This window comes from Lemur catta, chromosome 7 (genome assembly GCF_020740605.2).
Source record: "Lemur catta isolate mLemCat1 chromosome 7, mLemCat1.pri, whole genome shotgun sequence".
Classification (NCBI taxonomy): domain Eukaryota; kingdom Metazoa; phylum Chordata; class Mammalia; order Primates; family Lemuridae; genus Lemur; species Lemur catta.
The window spans coordinates 27638230-27663917 of NC_059134.1; the positions used below are offsets into that span (position 1 = coordinate 27638230).

General features: G+C 43.9%; 2 protein-coding genes across 3 annotated transcripts in view; one reads left to right on the top strand and one right to left on the bottom strand.

Annotated features, from left to right (window-relative positions):
• Positions 1–5337, top strand: part of PPP2R1B (protein phosphatase 2 scaffold subunit Abeta) — a 38793-nt gene extending 33456 nt beyond the window's left edge. The window contains exons 16-17 of one of the 2 annotated variants that reach the window (XM_045556625.1): positions 2536–2616; positions 3319–5337. In XM_045556625.1, coding sequence (XP_045412581.1) covers positions 2536–2616; positions 3319–3411 — 174 coding nt within the window. In that variant the 3' untranslated portion in view covers positions 3412–5337. Of the gene's footprint in view, positions 1–2515; positions 2617–3318 lie in introns of those variants that run through there. The other variant, XM_045556626.1, reaches the window with a different exon arrangement.
• The window catches only part of SIK2 (salt inducible kinase 2), a 114404-nt gene continuing 89163 nt past the window's right edge, over positions 448–25688 (bottom strand). Inside the window, exons 8-15 of the mRNA XM_045556622.1 lie at positions 24096–24248; positions 17820–17984; positions 10260–10488; positions 9532–9816; positions 9271–9425; positions 8418–8528; positions 7593–7684; positions 448–6884 (exon numbers count right to left, since the gene is read on the bottom strand). Of these exons, the coding sequence (XP_045412578.1) occupies positions 6254–6884; positions 7593–7684; positions 8418–8528; positions 9271–9425; positions 9532–9816; positions 10260–10488; positions 17820–17984; positions 24096–24248 (1821 nt within the window). The 3' untranslated portion in view covers positions 448–6253. The remainder of the gene's footprint in view (positions 6885–7592; positions 7685–8417; positions 8529–9270; positions 9426–9531; positions 9817–10259; positions 10489–17819; positions 17985–24095; positions 24249–25688) is intronic.

A 25688-nucleotide genomic window follows, 5' to 3' on the forward strand; every position in this document is an offset into this window, starting at 1 on the left:
TTGCTGGCCTTCCTGGCAGCCTGGAGCCCCTCCCCACCGCTGGCCTGCAGCTTGCAGGGGGGCCGGACAAGAGCCTTACGAGCCTGCTCCCCTCCTCTTCCTGCGGTGGCAAAAGGCCCTTGCACAGGCTACCTGGGCTGATGGGCTTTGCCCTGAGACTCTGGGAAGCAAGGAACAGTCATTAGGCAGTGCCCAGCGGGGCCCTGTCCCCGCGCAGGCTGTGGTTAGCAGCGCTTCCGTCAGCGATCTGCAGTGGCCAACGTGTACTCAGGCGATTCAGAGCAAGGTATTATTTACCCTGCTGACGTCAATGAGAATATATTATCCACTGTCCTTTTCTGCAGCCTGAAATGAGCACCAGAGCTCCGAGAACACAGCCACCTTCCATACTTTTAAAATTCCACCCCAGGCCCTATCTCATTAACCTGACATTCATATCACCCAGGCTCTTAGAAAACAAGTTGTTTTTATTTTAATTCAAGAGGGTTGGAAACATAAAAACAGTACATTTTCCTTGCAGAAAATTACCCCATTTAAATTACCGTTTGGTACAAAGATCATTTATTACACTGCATTTTAGGCAATTTTCTAACATCGAGTGACAGGTTACACTTTGATTATTTTTCACATTGGAGCTATTGTGATTTGCACTCAAAATACCAAAGCTATTGAACTCACCAATTTTTTTTAATTAAAAAAAAAACACAGAAAAAAATAACTACAATTAGATTAACTTTATCAAAAGTAACTTTCACAGACCAAAACATCCAGCAAAACCACCCTCCTCCCTTCAGAAATAAGCAATAATCTTGCCCTTTCTACAAAGTGCAAATATCTCTGTATCCCTTTTATTTCTTAAACTGCAGTCCCCGAAGTGAAGCAAACTTCCTGTTCTCTCTGCTTCTTTCCCCTTCAGAGATTTTGGTGAAGGCAGATTTCTTTTACCAGTAGTAGTGGGAAGATCTCACCACTTGAATTTCCTTGACTGAGCAAATCTTGAGCAGACAGGCATCACACAGCCAGCGGCGAGGCCCAGTTATCTGTATTTACTAATGTAACATTATTCCATTTGGGGTCATATTTTTCCAGGATGTTGTTTTGTACTTCTATTTTTAACGCTCCCCCTACCTACCCACTTTGGCTCTGAAAAGACAAAGTATTCAATAAAGTGTGTTATTTTTTTAATCCTAAGTGTCTAATAAGCACTTTTACTTGATGGGATTGACTGTAAAGAAACGTTACTCCCCTCCTCAGGGCAAAGGCTGAGTTTGTGACTCTTCTCTGAGCAGCCCCTTTTCCTGGGGTTGAACCTGGTGGCCTGCAGTAGTGGCCTGATACCATGCAATTCAGCTCGGCAATTGAGGGGGGAATGTGTCCTTCCATCATATAATTCTATGGGAAATTATTTTGTGTAACTTGGAAAAACTAGACGTCTTTGACGAGAGCCTAAACTTCTGTAGTTAACTGGACGCTGAAAGGATGGCCGGTCTGTGGGGTCTTTGTCTCCCTCAGCCTTGTTCCGTGCAGGGCCACCTGGACAACTGCAATGTCACCTGAAGGGCACCTCCCCCCCGCAAAGCCAGGCGGCTGTCAAGTGGAGAATGAGGTTGTGGGAACAATGTCACATTCACCCTGTGCTTGACCAAAATGGGGGCTTTGTTTATACAGCTGTTTGCTTACGAGAAGAGTCAGATGGAAGGGGAAAGAGGGCTTCTCACACAGTGAGAAGCTAGAGAACCAAAATCAGAAGCAGTCAACCCAAGTCCTTGTCCTGGGCTCCTCCACTTGTCAGCTCTGTGACCTCAGATAAGTCACACAAACTCCCAAGAGCTTTGGTTTCCTCAGCTGTGAAAAATAAGGACAATAACTTTCCAACTAATTTCATAGAGTTGTTTTGAGGATTCGAAGAGATTACTTGTGAAAGTGCTCGGTAAACTCACATATTGCTATTGCTCCTTGTGGACAGGCAAGCCATTGGGTAGGACCCATCGAAAGTCTAAGCCTATGGGCTGTCCTGCCGTCTGTTTCTCAATCTATGCGCTAGTGTGTGCCCCCATCTGCCAAATGTGTTGAAATCTGCCTAGAGAAGGTGTGGACAAAAGATGGTGGTGCAACTAGGATGGCTGTGAGTCTTCCAGAAGCAGCCAGGCTACTTAATTGGGAAAAAATGGTAAAATAAGTATGCGAGTGGGTACTGGGAGATCAGAGGCTCCAGGGCCAAAAAGGCCTGGAGCTCACCCTGCTGCTGACAAGGGGCAGACAAAGAGCTCTGTGATTGCAGCCGCTTCCCTGGGCCACAGGCCAGGGAGGAGAGGACCGTACTATGGAACCTGTCAGAAGGGATATATAAATTTTTAAAATGTTTTTTGTCCAGCTTAGAACAGAGGCAGAGGATACTGTTCTTGTCTTCCACACATCATTCTGAAGATAAGTTCTGTAAAAAATTTCCAGAAGTAACAAAATGATCAAAGTTCCCTGCCTATACAATGACTCCAACTTATTGCTTGTTCTCCAGTTTTTACCTTTGATGTCTAGGCACAAAGAGACCGAGCGGCTCGGGTGGCTTCCCAGGAGGCAGTAGAGGCAGCCCAGTTTAGGGGGACAGATGCAGCCAAGGTCAGCCCCGGCACAGGGATCCAGCAGCTGTTCACTGGGACCAGTGTTGACAGTGACACTAAGAAGTATTGTCTCTGAAGGAGGTCAAATGTGAAAAAGTTATCTGGAATATGAATTTTCTTTAAACCAATAGGGAGCTTAAGTGTAACTGTTGATGGAGACTTTTAAATGGAATCCCAAGTAGAAAAACTCCAACCCCAATGTATTGATGAATCTGGGGCTGGACTAGAGGCTGTGGGACCCATGCAAGGGACACACCACACACTCACGACGCCCTCCTCCCTGCACCTCACCAGAGGTTCGGTCCCAGGCTCCTGTTGTCTCACCTCAACTGACTCCAGGCCACAGTCTAAACACCTGGAAGTTCTTTATTTCAGAGGGAGAAAGGGCCATGACGTTCTTAGAAGGCAAAGTTGGATACAGAAAAGTAGTTTTGCCCATAACTGCACTAACAGTCCCCGAGTCCCAACTCTGGTCCTCCTGGTGGGCCACAGTCCCCCCACCCAGTGGGTTCTGGAGGCTGTTGGTAGAGAGAACTGTCTGCCTCCATCCCTGTTCCCAAGATGGCAAGGGGCAGTGCGGCCTAGTGGGGCAGAGGTGTGAAGGGGGTGGCTGGGGATGGTCAGCGTAGCTCACTGGGAATTTAAAAACAGGACATCCGCCCCCTTTCTGTTGTGTTAACACGCTCTATTTGCCTTACAGGCACCAGCATATCAGTTGCATGTAAATACTAGAGACACACTTGCCCAACCGGAAATTGCAGAACTAGTGCATTTATCCCAAAGCAGAGACTAATACCCCCGGATTAAAAAAAGAACATAAAAAATAAAGTACCACACATATTGCACTTTTTGCCAAATGAAATTTTTACCTCATGTTCATCTCACCAAAGTCTCTTCAGAGGAGCCTGGTTTACAAGATAATAAAGCTAACGATTATCATACAGTAGTGTACACACAGCTAATGTGAAACGGACTGGAAAGCAAGTCAGTATTTCAAAGTAGCCTCTCATCAAAAGAGTGGTACTAAGCCATTGTAGTGTTACTTTAGTATTTATGAAGAGAGAACTGCTTGGAAGCTTCCGTCGGTCACTCATTAGGGAACAGAACAACAGAGATGATCAGACAGGGCTGAGCAAACACCTCACTGACCGACAGAACCAGTCTCCTCTCACCAGCTTACATTTCAGTAAATACAGATGGTTATGGAATTTATTGATTTCTGCTTGAAATAAATGAGATACGCAAATAGAGCTTACAACACAGGTTCCAGCCAGGAGGGGACGTGCTCTTCACCAGGCAAGTGTCCGGCTGCCGCCACGTCTGTCGGTTTCTGTTGGGCCCGGCTGCCGCTGGCCGCTTCCCCATTTCTCTCTGGGTCCCTTAACCTTCCAACCCGCAGCCTCTCCGCAGTCCCTCCTCTGTCGGCCTCACTCTCCTGCCACAGCACCTAGATCTCTTGGGCTGAGCAGCTCACAGCCTTGTTGGGGGGCAGGAGTTTATGCCAATCTGTAACTGTACCATTCCTGCAGTTCTGAAATGAGTGGCCCCCATTTTCAATCTGGAAGGCATTTTAATTTCGTAAATATTACAGCACTCCTGCATAGTATATTTTGGGAAAACATCCTCCTTCAGTCTAAACAAATCAAGTCCTGTTTTATAACTAGCTTATTTTGCAAAGACTTAAAACACATTAGAGATCTTAGTGAAATGATCTCTTAAATGAAATGATGTTCTTTATTTCACGAAATCATCAATCTTAAGCACGAGGAGGAAAAAGCAATCCATAGAAGGAACTTAATTCACTCTTCCTGGACTGTCACTGTGTGTTATTAAATCACAGAAATGACAGCCCCTACACTACCCTTTCCTGCTGACACCCAGAGTCCAACCACAAGCACGGGGCCTCTGCAAAGCATCCTGGCACCGATGTGGAGCCCCAGCGACTGGGCAGACTCTGGCGGCGACAAGAACTGCAAGTTACCAGCGCCGCTAGGGGCGGGGCCGCGGGGCCAGAATGGAACTCCCTAGGTTCTCCATGCTTCCCCTCGCCTGTCGGACACTTACTACAAAGAGGAAAGGCAACTTAAAGGTGTTTTCTAGATGCAGCATCAGTGTAGTATCTCTCTTCTTTGTGCTTTAAGGAAGATGCTTTGTGCTTAACGCATTCATCTGCTCATAGGACAAGCCATTCTAAAGGACAGAAATTATAATCTTTATAAATAATACTGAATTTGTAACACCTGGATGTTACTGTCCAAATGACAGATTACTCATTACTTGTAGGTTTATAGTTAACTAGCTTTAGCATCTAGTTTTCACTTACTTTGCTGAATGAATTGTAAGGGTTGGTTAAGTTTTACTAGTCATATAACGTGTTTGGCAGATGATCCGCTTAAATGGTTAACACATCTGTGGTTCTTTGAATATTGCTGTTATACTTGAATGTTTCATTACAAGTCAAAACTTTAAGGAAATTAAGAATGCTGATTCCCACATGGTGGAAAACAAACTCTGAAGTGACTTTGGATTTAGCATTGACATAAATGGAAAACTGTTGGTTTCTACAGAAAAGAAAGAATTAAAGCATGATCTGGGGGGAAAGGCACAGCACTACCACTTCACATGGGACATAAAAGTTCATTTTTCGTGTCCTTAAAATTTCTAAGCCCTATATGAAACTGTCCAAATATACAAAGCTCAATAGACTACTAGCAACATATAGTGTGAGTCAGAGTAGCTGTTACATTGTAAAAGAGACGACGGGGCCTCCGGAGACCAACTGCCCCCAAACCAGAAGTCTCCACAAGAGACTGCAGAAAGAGCCTGTCTTTCCTGGCCCGGGGCTGGTGCTCTTGAGCCTTCTCGAGTTTCTCACCTCCCGCCTCCATTAGTGGGTCTCCTGTGGGTTCTACGGGTGACATCTTTGGAGCCCTGAGTATATTCTGACACTCAGCAACTCAGGGGTACCTTCTCACGACGTGTGTTGTCTGCTCCCAGATGGAGACGACGGCCGGTCCCGGGGGTCAGTACCAGCTGTTATTTAGTGGCCCCTGAAACAGCTCACGCTCCACTGCTTTGCGGCAGCCTTGGGGACAACTTGCATCAGCAGCTAAGAACTTATGATTCAGTGACAACTTTCCTTTATTTCCTGTGCATCAAATTTCATTATGTATTCTTGATTGGCCTTGAAGCAACATGTTGTTGCTCAGCTTCAGTGAAAAATATATTGCCTGTTTTGTTTGCCCATATATATGCAATGGCACACAGTTTTCCTGCTTTCACCAAGGTTTCCCTTGATAATGAACTGGTGTAATTCTGCATAAAACCTAGGTCTGAGTGTCTTCTTCTTAGAGAAACAGTTGGTGCCTCCCTCGAGAGCTTGCTCCCCTCAGCCTAAGGGCGTGAGCTTTAGCCTACAACTACGTTCCAGCACTTGCCACAGAAAACTTCGCGGTGGGACAGAGGCAGGAGGAAGCAACATCCACCCCAGCCAGGCCCTCTGATTCCAGTTGGGTGACTTGATTTCTCCCCATTAGGGAGAGGGCAAGAAAATAAGCTTCAAATTTAAAGGCTGGAATAAAAATAGAAATACACAGTCTTCCTTCACGTGACCCACCTCACTTCCTGTGCTGAGGTTAATTCACCAGGACATACCCATTGTGTTGTGGATCCACAGCGTCCAGCATTTCACAATCAAAGAGTCCAGGTAACTCAGAGAGGGCCAGTGGGTCATAGCTCGAGGTGGCCTCCTGCAGTCCGGAGCTCCGGGGGCAGTCTGGCCCCGCCAGGCCGCTCTGCTGGGCTCCCTCCACAGGGTACTGACCGGGGGCAGGATAGTCTGGCGCTGGGGAAGCAGCACTTGGCAGCTCACAAGTCTGATAGGAGAACTGTAAGGGGGCTGGGGCAGCTCCTGGCTGTTGTGGCGGCGGTGGCGGTGGCGGCGGCGGTGGCTGCTGCTGCAGCTGCGCTGGCAGGGGAGGAGGAGCCCGGGGACCCGGCGTGGAGGGCAGGGGCCGCAGCTGCATCTCCTGGTACTGGCTGAGGAAGGGGCTGTATTGCATCTGCTCGGAGGAGGGCTCCAGGACGGGGCTAAGGGGCTGGGTCAGGCTGAACGGGGGCGCCTGCTGAGACGGTGGAGGACTCTCCTGGTGGGCGAGGGGCAGCTGCTGGCTTGGCTGTGGGTAGGAGCTCTCTGCTATCTGCATCTGATTAAAATATGCCTGCAGCTGAGACTGCTTCTGGAGGAAGAGTCGCTTCTGTTGGAGCCTAAATTGGCAAAACCAAAGGAAAGAATTTTAAATCTTCCCAAGTGATGGCAGTTTTAACATAAATCCAATATCAGTCATTAGCTTCGGCTCTCCACTTCTCTCTTTCCCATGTCAGGAAAAAACAAGTGAGAGTGGGAACCAATCATGGGGTTTCTTAAAGTCCATCTCATCTTTTTGCCCCTTAATTCAAACAGTGCTCAAGTGAGCAGGAATGCATTTTCTCTAAGACTCTTGAGTTTTTCTCGCTATAAAGTGAGAGGCTGATTTCCCATCCTGAGTGGTTAGAAGGGGAGATAATCACACCTTGGCCTCTGCAGGTGTCTGTAGGTTGATGGATTAGGGTAATTCTACCTTGGCCAACCTGCTTCTAAGAGTGAGGCACGCAGGCATGAATTATGGCACGGAAGACAGAGGCCTTCTCTGCAGTCTAACCCACTTCAATTGCTTTGGGCCACTGATCGTGAAAGCTTAGGTCTAGTCATATCCCAAAGGAGAAACAGTAGCAGAAAAGGAAAACAAAGCACATTTGAGGGCTTCTGTTGCCTGATGGGCTCGTACTCTGGGGATACTGGAATATCTTCGGTGGCAGTCATGCCTGAAGAGACTGTGGCACACACGAGTGGGAAAGGACAACACATCCGGCATTCTTAACACTTCCACAAAAGTAAGTGACTTCTTCAGCCAAAGACTGCCTGTCGCCTCTCACCTGTGTTCCTGCAGCTGCTGCTCAAGGCTCCGTGGTGGTTCTTTGCAGTAAAGCTGGCAGGTGTTCTGGGCCTTTGACAGAAGGCTGGGCTTCTGGAAGAGCAGAAAAACAACACATGACAGCATGACGATATGCTGTCACCTACGAAGCAGCCATCAGACTGTGCTTCTGCCTGGAGGATGAATCCCAGTGTATCCTACAGAATCCACACAGGGTAAAGGGACTGACACTTGCTCACTGAGACCCTAGAAGAACATCGGGCCAGCAGGCCTGGGCTGTCTCAGTTGTAATCTACTTCAGTCTTCCTCTCTATGTCTAAAAGTCCTCTAGGACTGTGAGGTTCATGGAGATTAAAAAACAGTGAGAAAAGTAGAGTTAAATCTTGATAGCAAAGGCCTCAGTGCCTGCTGAATGAATGAATCATTCATACTTTATGGGATCTATGTTGTATCAGTTTTTAAGATTTTCATGTACCAATGTAGAAAGCCCATGTTGAAATTTTGCAGACTTGAGATTTCTATTTTATTTATTATTCATTAAGAGGCATAAAATTAGAAACAAAGACTCCAGGTCTCCCTTTCCCCCCACTCAGTAGTGTATCCTTTCCTGGGCCTGAGGATAAACCCTTTCCTGCTGCCAACACAGAACATAAGGCTAAGTCTGAACACGTCTCTAGAAACTACAAGTGAAGAGACAAACCTACCTGCCTAGAAGGAATAAAGCAGCTACCCTAAGTAAATACCAAGCAAAACAGGTTTCTGCTTTGCAGAAGGGCAGACTCAGGATAAGCACAGTGAGCTGGACTAGCAAGGAGAAGGCCCACACCTGGAGTCTGTGCTGCAGGTACTGGGATTCCAGGCTTTGCCGCTGGGACAGTTGAGGATGCACACTGGTAGGGAGAGTGGAGACACTTTCCTGCTGCTGAGAAACTTCCTCCTGAGGAGCAAGGAGTGAAAACAATTTTCAATTCTTCATGGGGGAAAACGTCTCAATTTTCACTTTAAGCACCTCTGCAAATGTCCAAGAGGAATCTCAACTCTTTAAGACATAATACTCAAAGCTTTTTATGTAACTAGTAGGCTGGGGGTTAATTGCTCTGCAGAAAATGTATGCACGTATCATCTGTAGTTAACAATTATCCACTCAGTGCTAGACCAAAGGCTCCTGGTGTCACCAGGAGGCCATCAATTTCATGTGGGCCTCAAATACTATAATATCCTTGATGCACTGAAAATGGGCTCAAAATAAAACTGCATAAACAGCAACATTTATTGTATTTTTAGCATGAACAATCCACTTATAATATTTAATGAGGTGTTAGAGGCAAGAAGCTTCTCATCTGGGTAAAATTTATTACTCTTCATTTGTGTGTGGGGGAGGGGAGTTCAAGGGAGACTGTCCGAGGTCATCCATATATAATCTGCCCTGTCAACCAAAAATAGCTTGACAGTGTCTAGGCCTCCATCTGGTGCTGATCACTCGGGAGCAGCAGGGCTGGGTCTAAACTGTCAGTGGCAGGTGGTAGCAACCAGGAAAGTGTTTGGGCTGTGGGCTTCCCAAAAGGAGCTGTTTGCTCCAGGTCTGGAGGAAATCCTCTAGGTGAAAATGACACCTCTTCGGGGACCAACTCACACCTCATACTCACAGGGCCATGGTGGGAAGGGCCCAGAGCACCCACCTGAGGGCAACTGCTAGCAAGGTCTTGGAGCTGAGGAGCAGCTGATGGGTCTGCCTCTGATCCTATTTGTTCATACAGCAACTGCACTTTGTTCAGCTCTAGAATTCCTTTGGTTCTAGCCAGATTCTGAAGATGTTGTCTAAATGCTACAATTCCTGAAAGTAAGTACAAAGGCCAGTTTAAATAAAATACAAGACCTTTCAGTGATCACAGGTTCACACCAATGTGGCAACAAACCTCCCCAGAGGAGAAAGCGGTCACCTTGGGTGAGGGAGGTGTCCGACGCCCGGCGGCCCTCTCTGAAGCTCACTGGCGACCTGTTGTGGGCCTCCCGTTTCTGGGCACTCAGAGCCTGCATGGCTGGGTTGGTGGGTCTCAGGCTTATGAAGGGAGATGTCATGCGGGCTGAGGGCTGATTGGCTAACATCATGTCCTTTAGGGAAGGGTTGTCCTCCAGAAAGTTCAGGTCCCTCTGAACAGACCCCATATCATACTCAGAGTCCACACTGTCAAGGGAGGGGTTGTCACTCATGGAGAAAATTTTCCCTTTAAGAGAAAACAAAACAGATATAACCAACAATAACAGCATCTTCTTGGAACACATGATAACAAAGCATAAGCAGCTTGGGTCATGACAGCTATGATGTCCTTAATCTCCAATCAAAGCATCTTTTCAGAAACTTTTTAGAGGTCAATTTAATCATCTTCAAATGTAGTGGGGCAAACACTCCAGAAGCTGCACTCGTAAGCTCTCTGCTGTTGCAAAAGACCCAGCGTCCCTGGTGCAACCCAGGGCCCTCAGATGAATCCTGGGAGTTATGGGAGCCAAGCCAGGGACATCTCATTCTCATCTTTGTTAGCTGCTGAGCAGACCTGATCTGAGTCCGCTCCAAAAAGGAATAAGATACAGACCAAAGTCTAGGAATTCCCGGTGACTGAAGCACGAACTAACGCCGCGAACCTAACCTGGTGCTTCTCCCGAGTCATACCTGCCCCAGGCATCACGACCAGCTGATTGGTCACTTCGGACAGAGTGTGCCGCCTCTGCCCACTGCGTGTGGACTGAAATGCCTCAAAGGAGTGGCTGGGGTCTTCCTCAGCCTCTCCTTCCGTCTCCAGCCCTTCGTCAATGGAGGTCTCCATCATGTCGCTGGGCAGCGACTGGCAGCCCTTCCTCAGCAGGGCAGGGGGCACGGGGTCGAGCAGACAGCCGTTTACCTAAATGCCAGAGGGGGGGAGGGAACCATCAGTTGCTGTTCTGTTGAGACAGTAGAAAAATCCACAAAGGAAAAGCTGTCAAGACTTGAGGCACACTAGAAATTCAGGAAAGTATTAAAAGTGTACATATTTATTACTAATTACAATACATAGATGAGAAGTTAAGGCAAGTCAACTGCGGCACTTAGAGAGAGACAGAAGCCCATTGTGACCCGAACTGGCACTGCCATCCAGGTTTCTCTGAGTCATCATTATTATAATAAACACATTTTTTAGTGGTTTCCACAAGAACAGGGGTATATTAACTTGAGGCCTACCAGTTATTTTTTTAAAATAAGAGAAATGAAGAGAGAGGAAGATGAGTTTGTTTTTTTTTTTAAACTGCATGGCCCACAGCTAAGAAAAAGGAGTAGTTACCAATATTCTTCTAATTTTCAACCATAAAACATACCGAAAGGTGCTAGACATACTTTTATGTTCATAATTTAAGTGCTTGCCCATTTGATTTAGTCTTCAGTTGGTTCTATGTGCCTGAGGAATGGAAAGTAAGAATTCTTTAAAGACAGACTGATAGCAGAAAAAGGATTGGAAAAAAAAAAATTCAAATGGCAAACAGCCAAAGCCTTCCATTATAGAATAACAAATGACTCACTGGCCTAAAATTCCAGCAGAGGTTAATAAGCCCCAGTGCACTGAATTCCCTCTCCTCCAGCAACGCACACAGTAGCTCCAGTTCCTATCCTACAGGGATGAGCTCAGCACAGCTCCTGAGCACAATCTGCCTTCCCAGGCAGTTGCCAAGCAAACCACCTAATGGCAGCAGAAACAGCACACAAAGGGGAGTTGTGGTTGCAAGTTCTGGCTGGTAAAAGCCCCTGCGAGGAGGCAATTATTTACCTCATTACCTTAACTATTCCCCCGTGGAAATCAATCCGTTTCTCTCATGAATAGCTGCTCAGGAACAGCCAGTCATCAGACGCTCAGTTCTAAGCACTACCCTCACCTGGAATACACTGGGTAGCGCTATTGTTTCCTTTGGACGCAGGAGAAGCTCACGTATGTGAGAGGTGACGTGGGATATCCCTTTGCCAGACACAGGAAACTTTCCTCTTATGGCAACCAGTCTGAAGGCACTGCAAGGCCCTTTATTTGGAGAGGGAGACTTGGGTGACTCAGATCTTTGTTTGCTTGGGGGAGGGGACGGTTATCCCATTAAGAACTGCTTTGGGGCTACAGCCATTATTTGGATAAGGTGGCAAATGTATTACAGGTTTTTAAAGTGATGAATGGTCATTTAAAAGGAAGAGTGGCAAATAATTTCTTCCTAGACTTCACCCAACCTTCCCTATGACATCAGAAAACAAAACTCTGAAATCTAGCCAGCCAAGTCTTATTCTCTCCTTACTCCTTCCTCAGATAAGATTCCTTTCTTTCTTTCTTTTTTCTTTTTTTTTTTGAGACTGAGTCTCGCTCTGTCACCTGGGCTAGAGTGCTGTGGCAGCAGCCTAGCTCACAGCAATCCTGGGCTTAAGTGATCTTCCTACCTCAGCCTCCCGAGTAGCTGGGACTACAAGCGTGCGCCACCACACCTGGCTAATTTTTTCTATTTTTAGTACAGACGGGGTCTCACTCTTGCTCAGGTTGGTCTCGAACTCCTGAGCTCAAGCCATCCCCCTGCCTCGGCCTCCCAGAGTGCTGTGATTACAGGCGTGAGCCACCGTGCCCAGCCTGTTTTCCTTTTTTTGACTATACTGAATAGTTTTCTTATAAGACAGAATGGCCGTTTCATACCTGTAGGCTCCTTAAATGTCTACTAATACAATTTCTAAAACTAGCCAAGGATGATTTAGAGATGAATAAAGCAATAGAGAAAAGAATATTCGTAAGTAATTATCTACTGAGCATCTTTACACTTACAGCCTCTGTCAAAATTTTACAAGACATTTCTTGCAGTATAAGCCATACAAGCAGGTTCTTTTTTTCCTTAATAAGGAAAAGTCACTTTTTTCTGACTCACTTAAAATACCCTGCAGTCTCCCTGAATTGTCAATTTTACTTAAATTGTCAGCTTATAAATTTATCTCCTCATCTAGACTATAAGAGGAATTATATTTTTTATTTTAAAATGTTCGCTGAATTCAGTTCCATCCTGGGACAGCTAGAAAACAGTGCTCTGATATTTGGTGATGATTCAGAAAGGGCTGTGGGGCCACTTATAGTTAAATAGGTGTGAACACCTGCAGCCTTCGGTTCCAGTTTCCTGAAAGAGCCGATCACCATGCCACCTGTGCCTGCCAATGTACCCAGGGACTTGATACAATAAGATCCTAAACTCAGCTCCAGGATTTTGTGACTGAAATATTGGGCTGATCTATCAACTGACCTAAGCTGCTTTCTTAATAAGACCTTTTGCTCTATGAAATAATCTAGGCTAACTATAAAATATAGGACTTCAAAATACAATGTGGTGAAATGTACATTTTCTAGTACATTGTTTTTGTCTTTCATTAAAGTTCAATTGATTACTTCACTTCTACAAGACCTCATATGCAATAGGTGATCCATATGACCAAAGAGAAGGCTTTATGTCAAGATTCAAAAAGCATGTGAATAAAACTACAACACCTTTTTAAAAAGCATTTTAACCATCTTGAGGCAAATTAAATAACTAGGTGAGGAAGCAAAGAACTGAGTAACACCAGCTCTAGAAATTTATCCTAAAGAAATAATCAGAGGTATCATCAAAGATTTAGACACAAGGATTTTCACCTTAAGCATACATAAGGAAGAAAATTCTGTAAAAGAACTGAAGTTCATGATGTTCAACAACAGGAGAGAAGTTAAACAAGGGTAATATTAATACAATACGTTAGCCAAACAAGGGTAATATTAATACAGTACGTTAGCCATTAGGCCGGTGCGGTGGCTCACGCCTATAATCCTAGCACTCTGGGAGGCTGAGGTGGGCGGATTGTTTGAGCTCAGGAGTTTGAGACCAGTCTGAGCAAGAGTGAGACCCCGTCTCTACTAAAAACAGAAAGAACTTATATGGACAGCTAAAAACATATATAGAAAAAATTAGCGAGGCATGGTGGCACATGCCTGTAGTCCCAGCTACTTGGGAGGCTGAGGCAGGATTGCCTGAGCCCAGGAGTTTGAGGTTGCTGTGAGCTAGGCTGACGCCACGGCACTCTGGCCCGGACAACAGAGTGAGACTCTGTCTCAAAAAAAAATAAATAAATAAAAAAAATACAGTATGTTAAGCTGTTGTTAAAACTCATGCTTTCAAAGAATATTTCATGACATGGGAAAAACGATCATGGAATATTATGTAAAGCAAGATACAAAATTACATGGAATATAATTTTCTTCTAGAAAGTCTACCTAACTACCCCTACCTGCCCACCACCCATCTATAACCCACTTTAAGGAAACATGCCAAAATATGCTTATCTTTTGGTAGTATTATGGACAAATTAATTTTTTTCTTTATTCCACTCTAAATGTTTCATGTATGATTATGACTGGTTTTATTTGTTTTTTTTTTTTTTTGAGACAGAGTCTCGCTGGGTTGCCCGGGCTAGAGTGAGTGCCGTGGCGTCAGCCTAGCTCACAGCAACCTCAAACTCCTGGGCTTAAGCGATCCTACTGCCTCAGCCTCCCCAGTAGCTGGGACTACAGGCATGCACCACCATGCCTGGCTAATTTTTTCTATATATATTTTTTAGTGGGCCAGATAATCTCTTTCTATTTTTAGTAGAGACGGGGGTCTCGCTCTTGCTGAGGCTGGTCTCGAACTCCTGACCTCGAACAATCCACCCGCCTCGGCCTCCCAGAGTGCTAGGATTACAGGCGAGCACGCGCCCGGCCCATGACTGGTTTTATTTGTTCAATTCAAATTATAATCTGTTATAAAAAATCCAAATTCAGAAGTAAAAGTGAAATTTCTCCCCCTTATAGAGCCTGAGAAATTAACACTATTAAGAGTTTGATATATATCCTTTTCCTTTTTTTTTCTTTTTGAGACAGCGTCTCACTCTGTCACCCCAGCTAGAGAGCAATGGCATCATTACAGCTCACAGCAACCTGAAACTCCTGGGCTCAAGCGATCCTCTTGCCTCAGCCTCCCGAGTAGCTGGGACCATAGGCAAGTGCCACAATGCCTGGCTGATTTTTTCTATTTTTAGTAGAGACAGAGTCTCTCTCTTGCTCAGGCTGGTCTGGAACTCCTGAGCTCAAGTGATCCTCCCGCCTTGGCCTCCTAGAGTGCTAGGATTACAGGCGTGAGTCACTGTGCCTGGCTGATGTATTATATATCCTTTCCAGACCTTCTCTTATGTATACTACCTTTGTAATAAAAAAATTAAAAAGGTAAATAGACACGAAACACCCCCACCACAACTGCATTTTCATGGTTTAGCCTCACTGTTCCCTTCTGCTATTCAGCTATGAGGGTGGTAACTTAGAAAATCCTTTCATTATAATTTCTAATAAAATGCTAAAAATGACTGAAGTAAGTGTGTGTGTGAGTGTATGTATTTAAAAAAATACTCAAGAGAAATATTTACTCTGCAGGATTTATGCATCTGCCCTCCCACAGGGTCCCTGTGTCACCTGTGGGTCTCAGTTACTGTTTGAAGTACCTGATCCAACCATTCTTATCTAGAGGTGGGTGACTATCTCAGAAAGGTGACATTTTTTGCAGGAACCACAAACCAAAGTTTCACTTCAGACTCTCCAAGGGATTTTACTGACAGTTTTAAGCACTGAAGACTTCTGGGAGGGAACGAGAGGTGAACTCCCTTTGAGATGCATAATATCTGTCCGCAGTTGAGAGCAGAAATGAAATTAGCAATACAGGCAGCTATGAGGCATCTTTTAGAAAACAACAAATGGATGTTATAGTACATACATATGAAGCAATATGAACAAAGAGGGAACTGTATCTTTAGCTGATAGTTTTTTGTGTGTGCATTTATTTATGGGCCCCAAAGAAGGGTCTTAGGGAGGGAGGGAAGAGACACAGCATTTTTGCTGACATAAATAAAACACTCCACAAATAAGACCAGCGGCTGTCTCTGGCCTGGCTGAGTGCCAGGGTGGCTATGCTAGTGTGGGTGGCCAGCTCCAGCGTGGCACTGTTCTTCCTACAAATGCAAATATACCATCTAGCTACTGTCTATATCTTTTGCAAAATCATTCATTTCCTGTCTGTTTCCTAGTTACAGTAACAATCACAAGCTTTAAAAATAGCTTGCCCTATATAATACAACAGACAGTGCCCAATCTGTGTTTCAGGCCTGATGCCCTCACAGACAAGCCTTTAGCAGACTGCATTTTAATTTCTTTGAGGGAATCAAATTTTCAAAATAAATGAATTATGTTGCTCTAATTTATGTCTAAATGTCTGAGTGGGCTGTAGTAGCAACCACAGGCAGAGAAAACAGACTGTCCACAGGCAGTGGACTCGTCCTTGTCCTTAGGGACACGGACGCTACCTACTTGTGGCCAGCAGCTCGGCTGAAACCTGCTTGTGGCAGCCCCGTGTCGTGCTGCCCGCTCTGCGCTACTCTGCGGCCGAACTCATGACTGACCTTCTGAATCCGCTCTGCCTCCAGAGTCCCCCGATTTCTGAAAATGGCTCTCACCTCCCATCATCTAAGCTCACATCTTGTTATCGGTTTGGACTTCCTCTCTCTAGACTCTAATATTCTATCCATTTTATCTGCACTGTCTCATTTCTGTTGTCCCCTCCTCTCCAGGTTCATGGCTACTGTCCTAGTTCAGGCCCCATCACCTCCTTCCTGGACATGTGCTCTAACCTCTGTTTTCCTCCCCTACTCAGTGTACCAATGTGACCATGAAGGCGAATTTTCTGAAACACAACATGGATCACAGCGCTTCCTTGCTCAAAAATCCTCAATAGTTTCCTATTACCCTACCTATTGTTCCTTCAATTGTTTCCATTGATATTGAAACACGTCCCCACATTGAGAGCACTGGCCTTGAGAAAAAGTCTAAATTCCTTGGCTTGCCGTTCACAGCTAACATATCCGCCTTTATTTCATACAACCTCCCTTCACAGGCCCTTCCCGCAGACAAACCAAACTACTGCTCAGACGCGGATGGACCCACGCTTTCCCAGTGGTTGCTTTCGCTCAGGCTCTCCCTCCACTGAAGACATCCACCCTGGTTTCTACCCACCCAGGTCTACCCACCTCTCAGTCCCCAGCTCTGATGGTTAACCCAGAGACTTTCCTGATCAAACAGCTAGAAGCAACTCCCCCCTGCCTTCTTCTAGTCTCACTTTGATTCACACTTCTTTAAGGGACTGATCATATTTTATCTTTTATCAATTTACTCAGCACCTGGCATGCTGTCTTTAGTTACATATGATGTTTCTTCTGCTAGACCGCAGTCTAGCAGACTGCGAGACAGAGTTCATGTCTGACTCATTTTTTTATCACCTAAAGAGGTAAAAAGACAGGAAACCAGTATGGGCTGAATTTCTATAATCTGCCCCAAACTTCATACACATTATGTCAATTAATTCTCACAACAGTCTCATAAAGTTGGTATTCTCATTTTACACAAGAGAAAACTGAGGTTCAAAAGTTTAGTCACCTTGCCCAAGTTCACGCAGCTAGTAATGAGCAGAATCTATTTTGAACATACTCTAAGACCTATGTTCTTTTATGACACTCTGTTACCCATCAATATGATCCTCTGTAGGTTGCTTGAAGCTAAGTACACATATCACCTATTTGAAGTTAAATAAATAGCCATTAAATGAGAGAAGCTGTCATCTTCCATATCCTGAAAGACAACTTTATGTAGTACACTAACCTTTAAGCACATCCAAATCGGACCAAAAAAGATGTTTAACTGACCAAAAAAGATGGCCCATTATTTTGTAGCTGCAGTACCCTAAGCAGAAAAGAGTCAATAATAATGAAATAGAAAAGTCCGATTCAGCACAAAAGTTAATTTTTTTTTTCAGAATTAAAATCTGTTAACAAAAAACCCCCCTCCAAACACTTGTGAGGGATCTAGAAACTTGAAGAGAGGAGTCGGTTAAGGAAGGAGAATGAAGACGGCTTTGAAAAGTTCACACAAGGTCTGACAAGTTATGTTATGTAACAGTCGTAATGACAGAACACTGATGAGAGTTGAGCCCTGGACACAGTTCTTAGGTTTTTCTCCACAAAAACAACACTTCTGAGCGACTTGAGGAAATGACAAAGTTCAACAAAGCCAAAGTACAACACTTGTGGACCAAACTGAAGTCTGCAGCCAACTGCCAGCTCTGAGTCTCTGAAACACACCCGTACCTTTGGAGTGTCCACACATTCTTCTTCCATAAACGCTGCTTCCGCCTGGCAGCCCGACGCTGGGAAGGGAAAGGCCTCCACGTTGGATGCCTGCGGGAGGAGGGCGGAGCGCAGCAGCCTCATGTTCGGCGAATGCATGGTCACTGGGAGGCCCACGGTTTGCGCCTGCGAATGCGGCAAGAACGGACAGTCTGGGAATGTGAACACCTTCTCTACGAACACACAAAGTTTTAAGACTAAAGCAATTCTTCCTGGGGCAATTAAAGGATAAATAATTATTTACTGGAAACTCCAGGAAGATTTGATGAAATCTGTATATGGTACAGGGATTGACGGGAAGCAGTCAAATCAATTATTCTGAAATAGGTTGTACAGAATTTCAGTCCTGTCTCATGATGAGATGTGTAACTTTCACGCAGGGCTTTGTGACGCATCGAGAGTGCTCCTTGCTTCAATTCAACAAACATCTGTCTCTTTCCTTACATATATTACCCAGAAATACATAAAGAAGAATAGAAATGTCCCTGCCCCTATGAGCTCAAAATTGAACCAGGGACAGGCATATACACACACACTCACAACTAACTGCAGTACAGGTACACTGAAATAAGTGCTATATCTCTGCTTTTTTTTTTTTTGGTGGGGTGAGATGGTATGTATTTTTTGGCTAGGGTGTGTGTGAAGAGGAAAAGAAAAGCAGCAGTGACTTGGAGGTGACAGAAACGTCTGCCCTCCTTCCTTCGAGGAGATGCACAGCCTGCACAGTGTGCCGGCCTGGCAGACGGAGATGCTTATTGCTGAGCAAGTTCTGCTCCTCAAGTCAACCCACTACAGAAAGCTCCTGATGTGTTTAAGTCTGTTCTCATGTGTCCTTTGTTAACTACTCTAATTAAACAAGCATTACAAATGCTTCTTTTTAAAAAATCATTTAAAAGACAATCTTCCCTTATGAGAATTGGCAAAGAGTAATTTTAAAGACGAAGCTGCTGGATGATCCTTTCATCCCTGTCCCTTCAAAACTACCTGAATAATTTATTAACTGCATTTTGAACATAACAGACATTACAAAACATCTGAGGAAACAATGACCTTACTAGACTAAGAAGCAAAAGAATGGCCTATACTTTTCCTGCTATCGTCCCTTCAAGGGATACAGGACACTGAGCTTTAAATTCAAACAAGTGAAAGGGACAAAATGGTATGATATTCGAGCTTCTCTTCCCTCAAGACCTGAGTTTGATTCTGAGCTCCATCGCTTACTAATTGTGTGACCTTAATCAGGTTACCTAACTTCTCTGAATCTTATCTTCTTCACCTGTAAAAAGGGCATAGTAAACAACTTCATCAGTTGTGAAGGATTGTAAAAGGTAACATGTAAAGTCCTTAACTCGGTAACATGAATTCCTCCTTTCCCCTTCTTTCTAAAGTCTTAAAATGATCAGAAGAATATAAGAAATAGTTTTTCTTGTGTTGTCATTCCTCAGGCTTATATCCTGTGCCACTTGAGGTTAAACAACTTTTTTTTCCCCTTTCAAGCGCTAATCATTTAATTTCACTAGCCACAATGTCACAAAGTGAAATTTTAACTTCCTAATAAAGTATATTTTGTACACTCTTTTTACCCCCGTCATCAGCTTTTCAAACAAAGGATAAAGCTGAAGATTGATTTCTGTTTCCCAAATTTATTAGATTGCTCCTTCCATGTGAAAGCAGTCTACATTACCAGGGCAAAGCATTAGCTGCAGGTGCTGCACTGGAAATGAGAGGCCAACAAAATAACTACAACATCCTGTGCCTTCTCAGCCCCTGTCTCTTGCTAGCTCTGAGTCTTTAAGTGGCAGGGCTGTGCTGTGCCAGGCCAAGTGTAGCACGTTGTCCTTGACAACTTTCACATCCGACCTGAACCACAACAACAACTGACTGTGAACTTGGTAAGGACAGAGGAATAACACATTTTGTTGTGACAGTCACTTCCTAGGAAATAGGATAGTAGGTTTTAGGAGTCTTGCAATCACTGAGGGGACTAAAGAAGTCTTTTTGGAACAAGAGAGGCTATAAATATACACGTGGTATGCTCAGTGCTACAGAGCTGAGTACAGAAAATGAATAGAGAATAAATAGATGGTTAATTAATATCCCAAGGAAGCAGATATTACCAGCTCCAAGAGGGGCAATGATCATGTCCAATCAATTGTGACCATGTGTTTATTGCCTTGCATTTCTTCTTTTGATTTTGTGTTTTCCAGAATCATCAAAATGAAAATAATGTTTTTTCCTATGGGAAAATTGTTACTGCTCCAATAGGCACAGACTTGCTACAGCCTGAATTGCATCCTCCCAAAATTCACAAGTTGAAGCCCTACCCGCAGTGTGACTATATCTGGAGACAGGACCTTTAAGAAGGTAAGTAAGGTTAAATGAGGTCGTAAGGGTGAGGCCCTGATCCAATAGGGCTGGTGTTCTTATGAGAAGAGGAAGAGATGCCAGAGATCTTTCTCTCCACACTTGCACGGAGGAAAAGCCATGTGAGGACACAGTGAGAAGACAGCCATCTCTAAGCCAGGAAGAAAGCCCTCACCAGAAATCAGCCCCGACAGCACCTTGATCTTACATTTCAAGCCTCCAGAACTGTGAGAAAATAGTTTCTGTTGTTTAAGCCACCCAGTCTGCAGCAGTTTGTCGTGGCAGCTCTGGCAAAAGAACGCAATGCTTTTTCCAAAAGTTGTGAAGGGCAACCTCTAATCAGCAATTAAAGCACTGGAGATGGCTGTTTCATTCTTATCTGTTTACAGTTGATAGAAACTTGGAGTGGAAGAACGGTTAAAACCTAGTGGTTAGAATTCATGAGAAAAAGGCAGGACATACTTTTCTCTAGTCATCTGAAGTCAATTAGATGTAACACTTCCTGCATGTTATACAGCAAATGTTTAAGTACTCTAAATCTATCTAAGATGGGAATCTCACTGTTGTCTAAATAATAATAATAGGTAAGTTATCACTACATGACCAATGCATTAAGGGCAGGGACTACTTCCTGGGACTTCTGAAGCCACAGTGGCTGGGACCGTGCCTGGCATACAAGTGCTCTGTTTGCTGAATTACATTTAACTTGGTGGCAATCTTATGAAGTAAGTATTGCTATTTCCATTTTATATTTAAGGATGCAGGCACTCAGAGATGCTGACTTGCCTGAAGTCACTCAGCTTGGGATGGAACCCAAGGCCTGTGTGATTCCACAGCTCATGTGATCTTTGTATGGGATCGTGTTTCCTCAATTTTTTACTGCTATATCAAGTAACAAGTGATTTGCCACTTCCTTAAAAAAATTACAACATCAAAGAATTAAAGTGAGAAGGCTCTACTAAAACTTTAAGCACATTTATATCCATAACAACAGAGAAAACTATTTTTTAACAAGTTCAACACTGAAATTTAGAGTGTGAAATCTCCGAGGGAAGAGAGCATTTTCTTCAGCCCCAGAGCCTGTTGCTTAGCACCCAGAAGGCACTCAAGACAGGTTTGCGAATGAGCACTGAAGACTGCCACTTGAATTGGATACATTTTAAGTTACAGTAAGTAGGTTTCTATGACGACTTGGGTCAATGCATAAAGTGAAAAGAACTCATGGAGTGCTTGGTAATGAAAAAAAAAAGTTATCAAACATAAGAAGCCATGTTATATATCTGCACTCTGAGCCAAATTAAATATAATTTGAGATATCCTAGAGAATTTGCTCCTAGTCTAGATATGAAAGGATATCATGTACAATAACACGCACACGTGCTCAGGAACAATCATTTATGTAACCCCTTGCCACTCCCTCACTTGTGTAATGTTTAAGAAGAACAAAGAGACTTGGCAGGGAATGACTGCCACAGCCCTGGGGGCTTTCCTGCTTCCAATCCTGTCTGGCTACATTTGCAAGAGGGAAGGGGTTCCACTGCATCTCATTATTACTCCCTCAATTTAGGAAATCTCATTTTATCTCTTTTTCTGTCTTGAAAACAATACCATCAACTTTGAAGGTTTCCAAGTGCTCAGAGATACTCTAACCCACATATCTGGAACTGTACTGATACCTTATTTTACTCACATTTGTATCAATACATTATTTTACATACCAAGTGTGTATAACAAAATACCCCATTTGCCTATCAAAATCAAGAAGATTTTAATTTCTTCTTTTTACATGTTCTGTAGAAACCAATGCAAAATTTTACTATAATCCTATAAATTTTATAAAACTGCCAAAGAAACACAATGTCGTCAAAACTCTTCTCTTACTTTTGCTTAGAACAAAGTAAGTTACTCAGAGAAGTGGACAGGAATCCTAACTGAACATATGAACAAATCACTCCCTTTTCTCAACCTCTATATAGATGATTCCCCAAATCTCGTTAGCCCCAGCCTCTCCTCTCTCCTGAAATCCAGATCCGTATCTTCCCCCTGAGCAGCTGAGTTAATGCCGCCACTATTCTCTCAGGCCTGGGCTCATGGACAAGTCTCCTCTAACTCATTGTTGCCCCTTCTTCCCCAGCATTTGATTACTACTGTATATAACAAACAGATAGCACTTACTATGTGCCAGGCACTGAAGTGCTTCACAAATATTAACTAATTTAATTGTCACAACATTCTATTATTCTTTTTGTTATTATTATTATTATTATTATTTTTGAGACAGTCTTGCTCTGTTGCCCTGGCTAGAGTACAGTAGCATCAAACCTCAAACTCCCAGGCTCAAGCAATCCTTCTCTCTTGGCCTCCCAGAGTGCTAGGATTACAAGGCATGAGCCACTGCACCGGGCCACAACATTCTATTATTATCCCCACTTTAAACTTGGGAAACTGGCCAGGCATAGTGGCTCATGTAATCCTAGCACTCTGGGAGGCTGAGGCAAGAGGACTTGAGGTCATGATATCAAGATCAGACTGAGCAAGAATGAGACCCCATCTCTACAAAAAGTAGAAAACTTAGCTGGGCATGGTGGCATGCACCTGTAGTCCCAGCTACTCAAGAGGCTGAGGCAGGAGGATCTCTTGGACCCAGTAGTTTGAGGTTGCAGCGAGCTATCATGACACCACTGCACCCTAGCCAGGGTGACAGAGCAAGACTCTGTCTCAAAAAAAAAAAAAAAAAAAAAGGAAACTTGGGAAACTGAGGCACAGTATGACCATAAGCTCTTTTACTGTCACATAGCAGGAAATGGCAGGATCTGGGATTTGCTCCAGAGTCCCTGCTTTCAAGCACCATGCTGAGCTGCCTCTCCAAATCTCTGTTAAATTCATGGAGTCTCCCTCTGAAACAGTGCTTAGACTTGCCCCTTCCTTTCTGCCCCCACCAGCACCATATTAGTTTAAGCCTTCAGTATTTCTCATCTCAACTACTATAATCTCCTAACTGCTCTCTCTAAATTTCTTCTCCTCCCTATCCAATCCATCCTTCCCAATGCTACCAGGTTAATTACCTTAAAGCATGGATATAATTGTATCATTCTTCTGCTTAACAGCCTGCAGTAGTTCCTTATTGCTTCCTGAATTATAAGTAAACTCTTTACCTTGGCATTCAAAGCTCTTCACAGTCTGGCTTTAACTTACAATTCCCACTTTGTCATTTCCCTATACTTCAATTCAAGCCAATTAATGAGAACAAGACCCACACTGGCCCACTTGAGTACTTCTGCTCATCTGTGTTGCCTCTTCTGCCTCCCTAGGACGCCTTCAACCACTGCCTCTCCCTAACAAAGGCCTACACATCTGTGAAGATCGGTCTTAAATGCCATCTCTCCCACAAAGCCTTTCCCCTTCAGATGTGCCTCTCTCTCCCCTGTCCTTAGCTCTTCAACGGCACTCATCTTTCTCTCTTTTGAGTGACAGTTATTTATGATCTTGTCTTATTTTACTTCTATAGTGTATGACTGTATTTTACATATTCTATCCTTGATAGTACCTAATAATAGAAGCTTGCACATGGTAAATCTGCAATAAAAATTTGTTAAGTGAAACTACATGTATAGGCTAGTTACAGTAATTCTCAACAGAAGTGAATGATTAAAAAATGAAGCATCTCATTTTTAAAAACTGCTTGAAATAAAGTTAATCCTTAAAAATAGGTGCTAAAACATTTGAGAATCTAGTGTATGACAAAGGCAGAAAATTTACAGTAAAACAGTGTAGAGGATGAAAGCCTAACTCTTTGTACTACAAGATGAAAAATGTGTCAAAGATGTGAATAGGCACATGTACAGATAACACTATTGGCTAAGGGGGTGTTACCTTGGCAACTGTTTGTTCAGCGATGGTGCTAGGCCGGCGCTGGCGGCCATCAAGTCTCTGCTCCACTGGAAAACTGCTCCTATGTGATTTTAGGCGCTCCACCAACAAGAAATAAATGGCAGCAAAGTGGTTATAGCTCTTGTTCTGCAAAGACTGAAAGAGAAAACAACTGCTGAAGGCAGAGAACTATAAAAACCAATTCAATGATCTATATCTTTCTTAATAAAAAGAGAAAGGAAATCATGTGTTCTTAAAGTAGAGTGGCAAAGTATGCCCCAAGATGAAAGCTGTTCCACAATTTAGACTGGAACAGGAAGGCAGTTCCTGTTCCTGGAAGGCAGGAAATTTCAAGTCTCTAGTATTAATTATATAAACGGTGATTGAAATGAATTGACTGGCCCTTCTACATTAACAGGATCCATTTATTTTTCTGCAGTCAGGGAAAATGCCACCCTCGTCTCACGCAGACATTCCCCAATGCTGCCATGTGGTCCCATCTCATAGCTGTAACTACGGTGTAAGGTCAGTTAGCAACCTGAGCCTGGGGCTCTAATTCCATGGCTTCAGTACAAGTCCAAACCATTGAAAACTCTGAAGTGAATGATTAAAGTCTTTGGGGAACTTTCTGGTGATCATTTTGGGCTGGCGAATGACATCTGGATGCTAAATTGAGAGACACTATGCCTCCGTTCTTAGGTAATTTTTTCCTCTTGTTTTTGTAGTCCCACCCTCTTGAAACTTTGAAAATACAGTTGCTTCCCAAATTTTCACATCTCTAGCCTGCCAGCTTTCCCAGGATACTAGGGAAGCAACTGCTCCTTTGGGTTCTAATTCCAGCTGACAGTGTGCATAGGTGCTGGGCAGGGCCCCACGGATGCAGAATACTCTCAGCGAAAGTCACAGGCCAGTGGAAGGGCACTCACAGCTGCCCTCGGGGTCTACTTCACAGACAGGACAGAAGAACGTCACTGAGTGCACGACGTGCAAGGCAGGGAAGTCAGTTTGGTTTCACCTACGAATCCAATGAGGGAAAAGGCAGCACAGCAAACAAGGAGGCATTTGATATTCCTTCTTGTTATGCTTCCACCTTAAACACACCATTTTTCACTATTGTGGAGGTATTAAAAATATGTATCCCATAGTACGCCTACTATTAAAGGATAGAAATTAAAGCCAAGAGGAACTTTCCAGGTACATGACCTTCTCAGCTCGATGGCCCCCTAATACTTCCAAATGAGGATCCCACCTGTTTTCACCTTCTTAGTTTCTCCAGGTCACAGTCTACACCTCACCAGCTTTCTTAAACCTGATGCCCACCCTTCTTGTTTCCTGCGAGGCCCTTAGCCTTGTTCCCCATCTGCAGATTTACGTTCCACACAAACTAGTTGAATTCCCACATGAAACTTCATGCTTCATCTTGGAAAAAACTTTCTACCTTGTATTTGTTAAAGCTTCCATCTTTGCCTTTTCTGAATCTTCTACAAATGCTTCCTCTTGAATTTTTTGGCAGATGGGGCAAAGAAGGAATTTAGACATTGAATAAAAGCAACTATAAATAGAGTCTGATGTGATCACCAGGGAACACTTGAATAG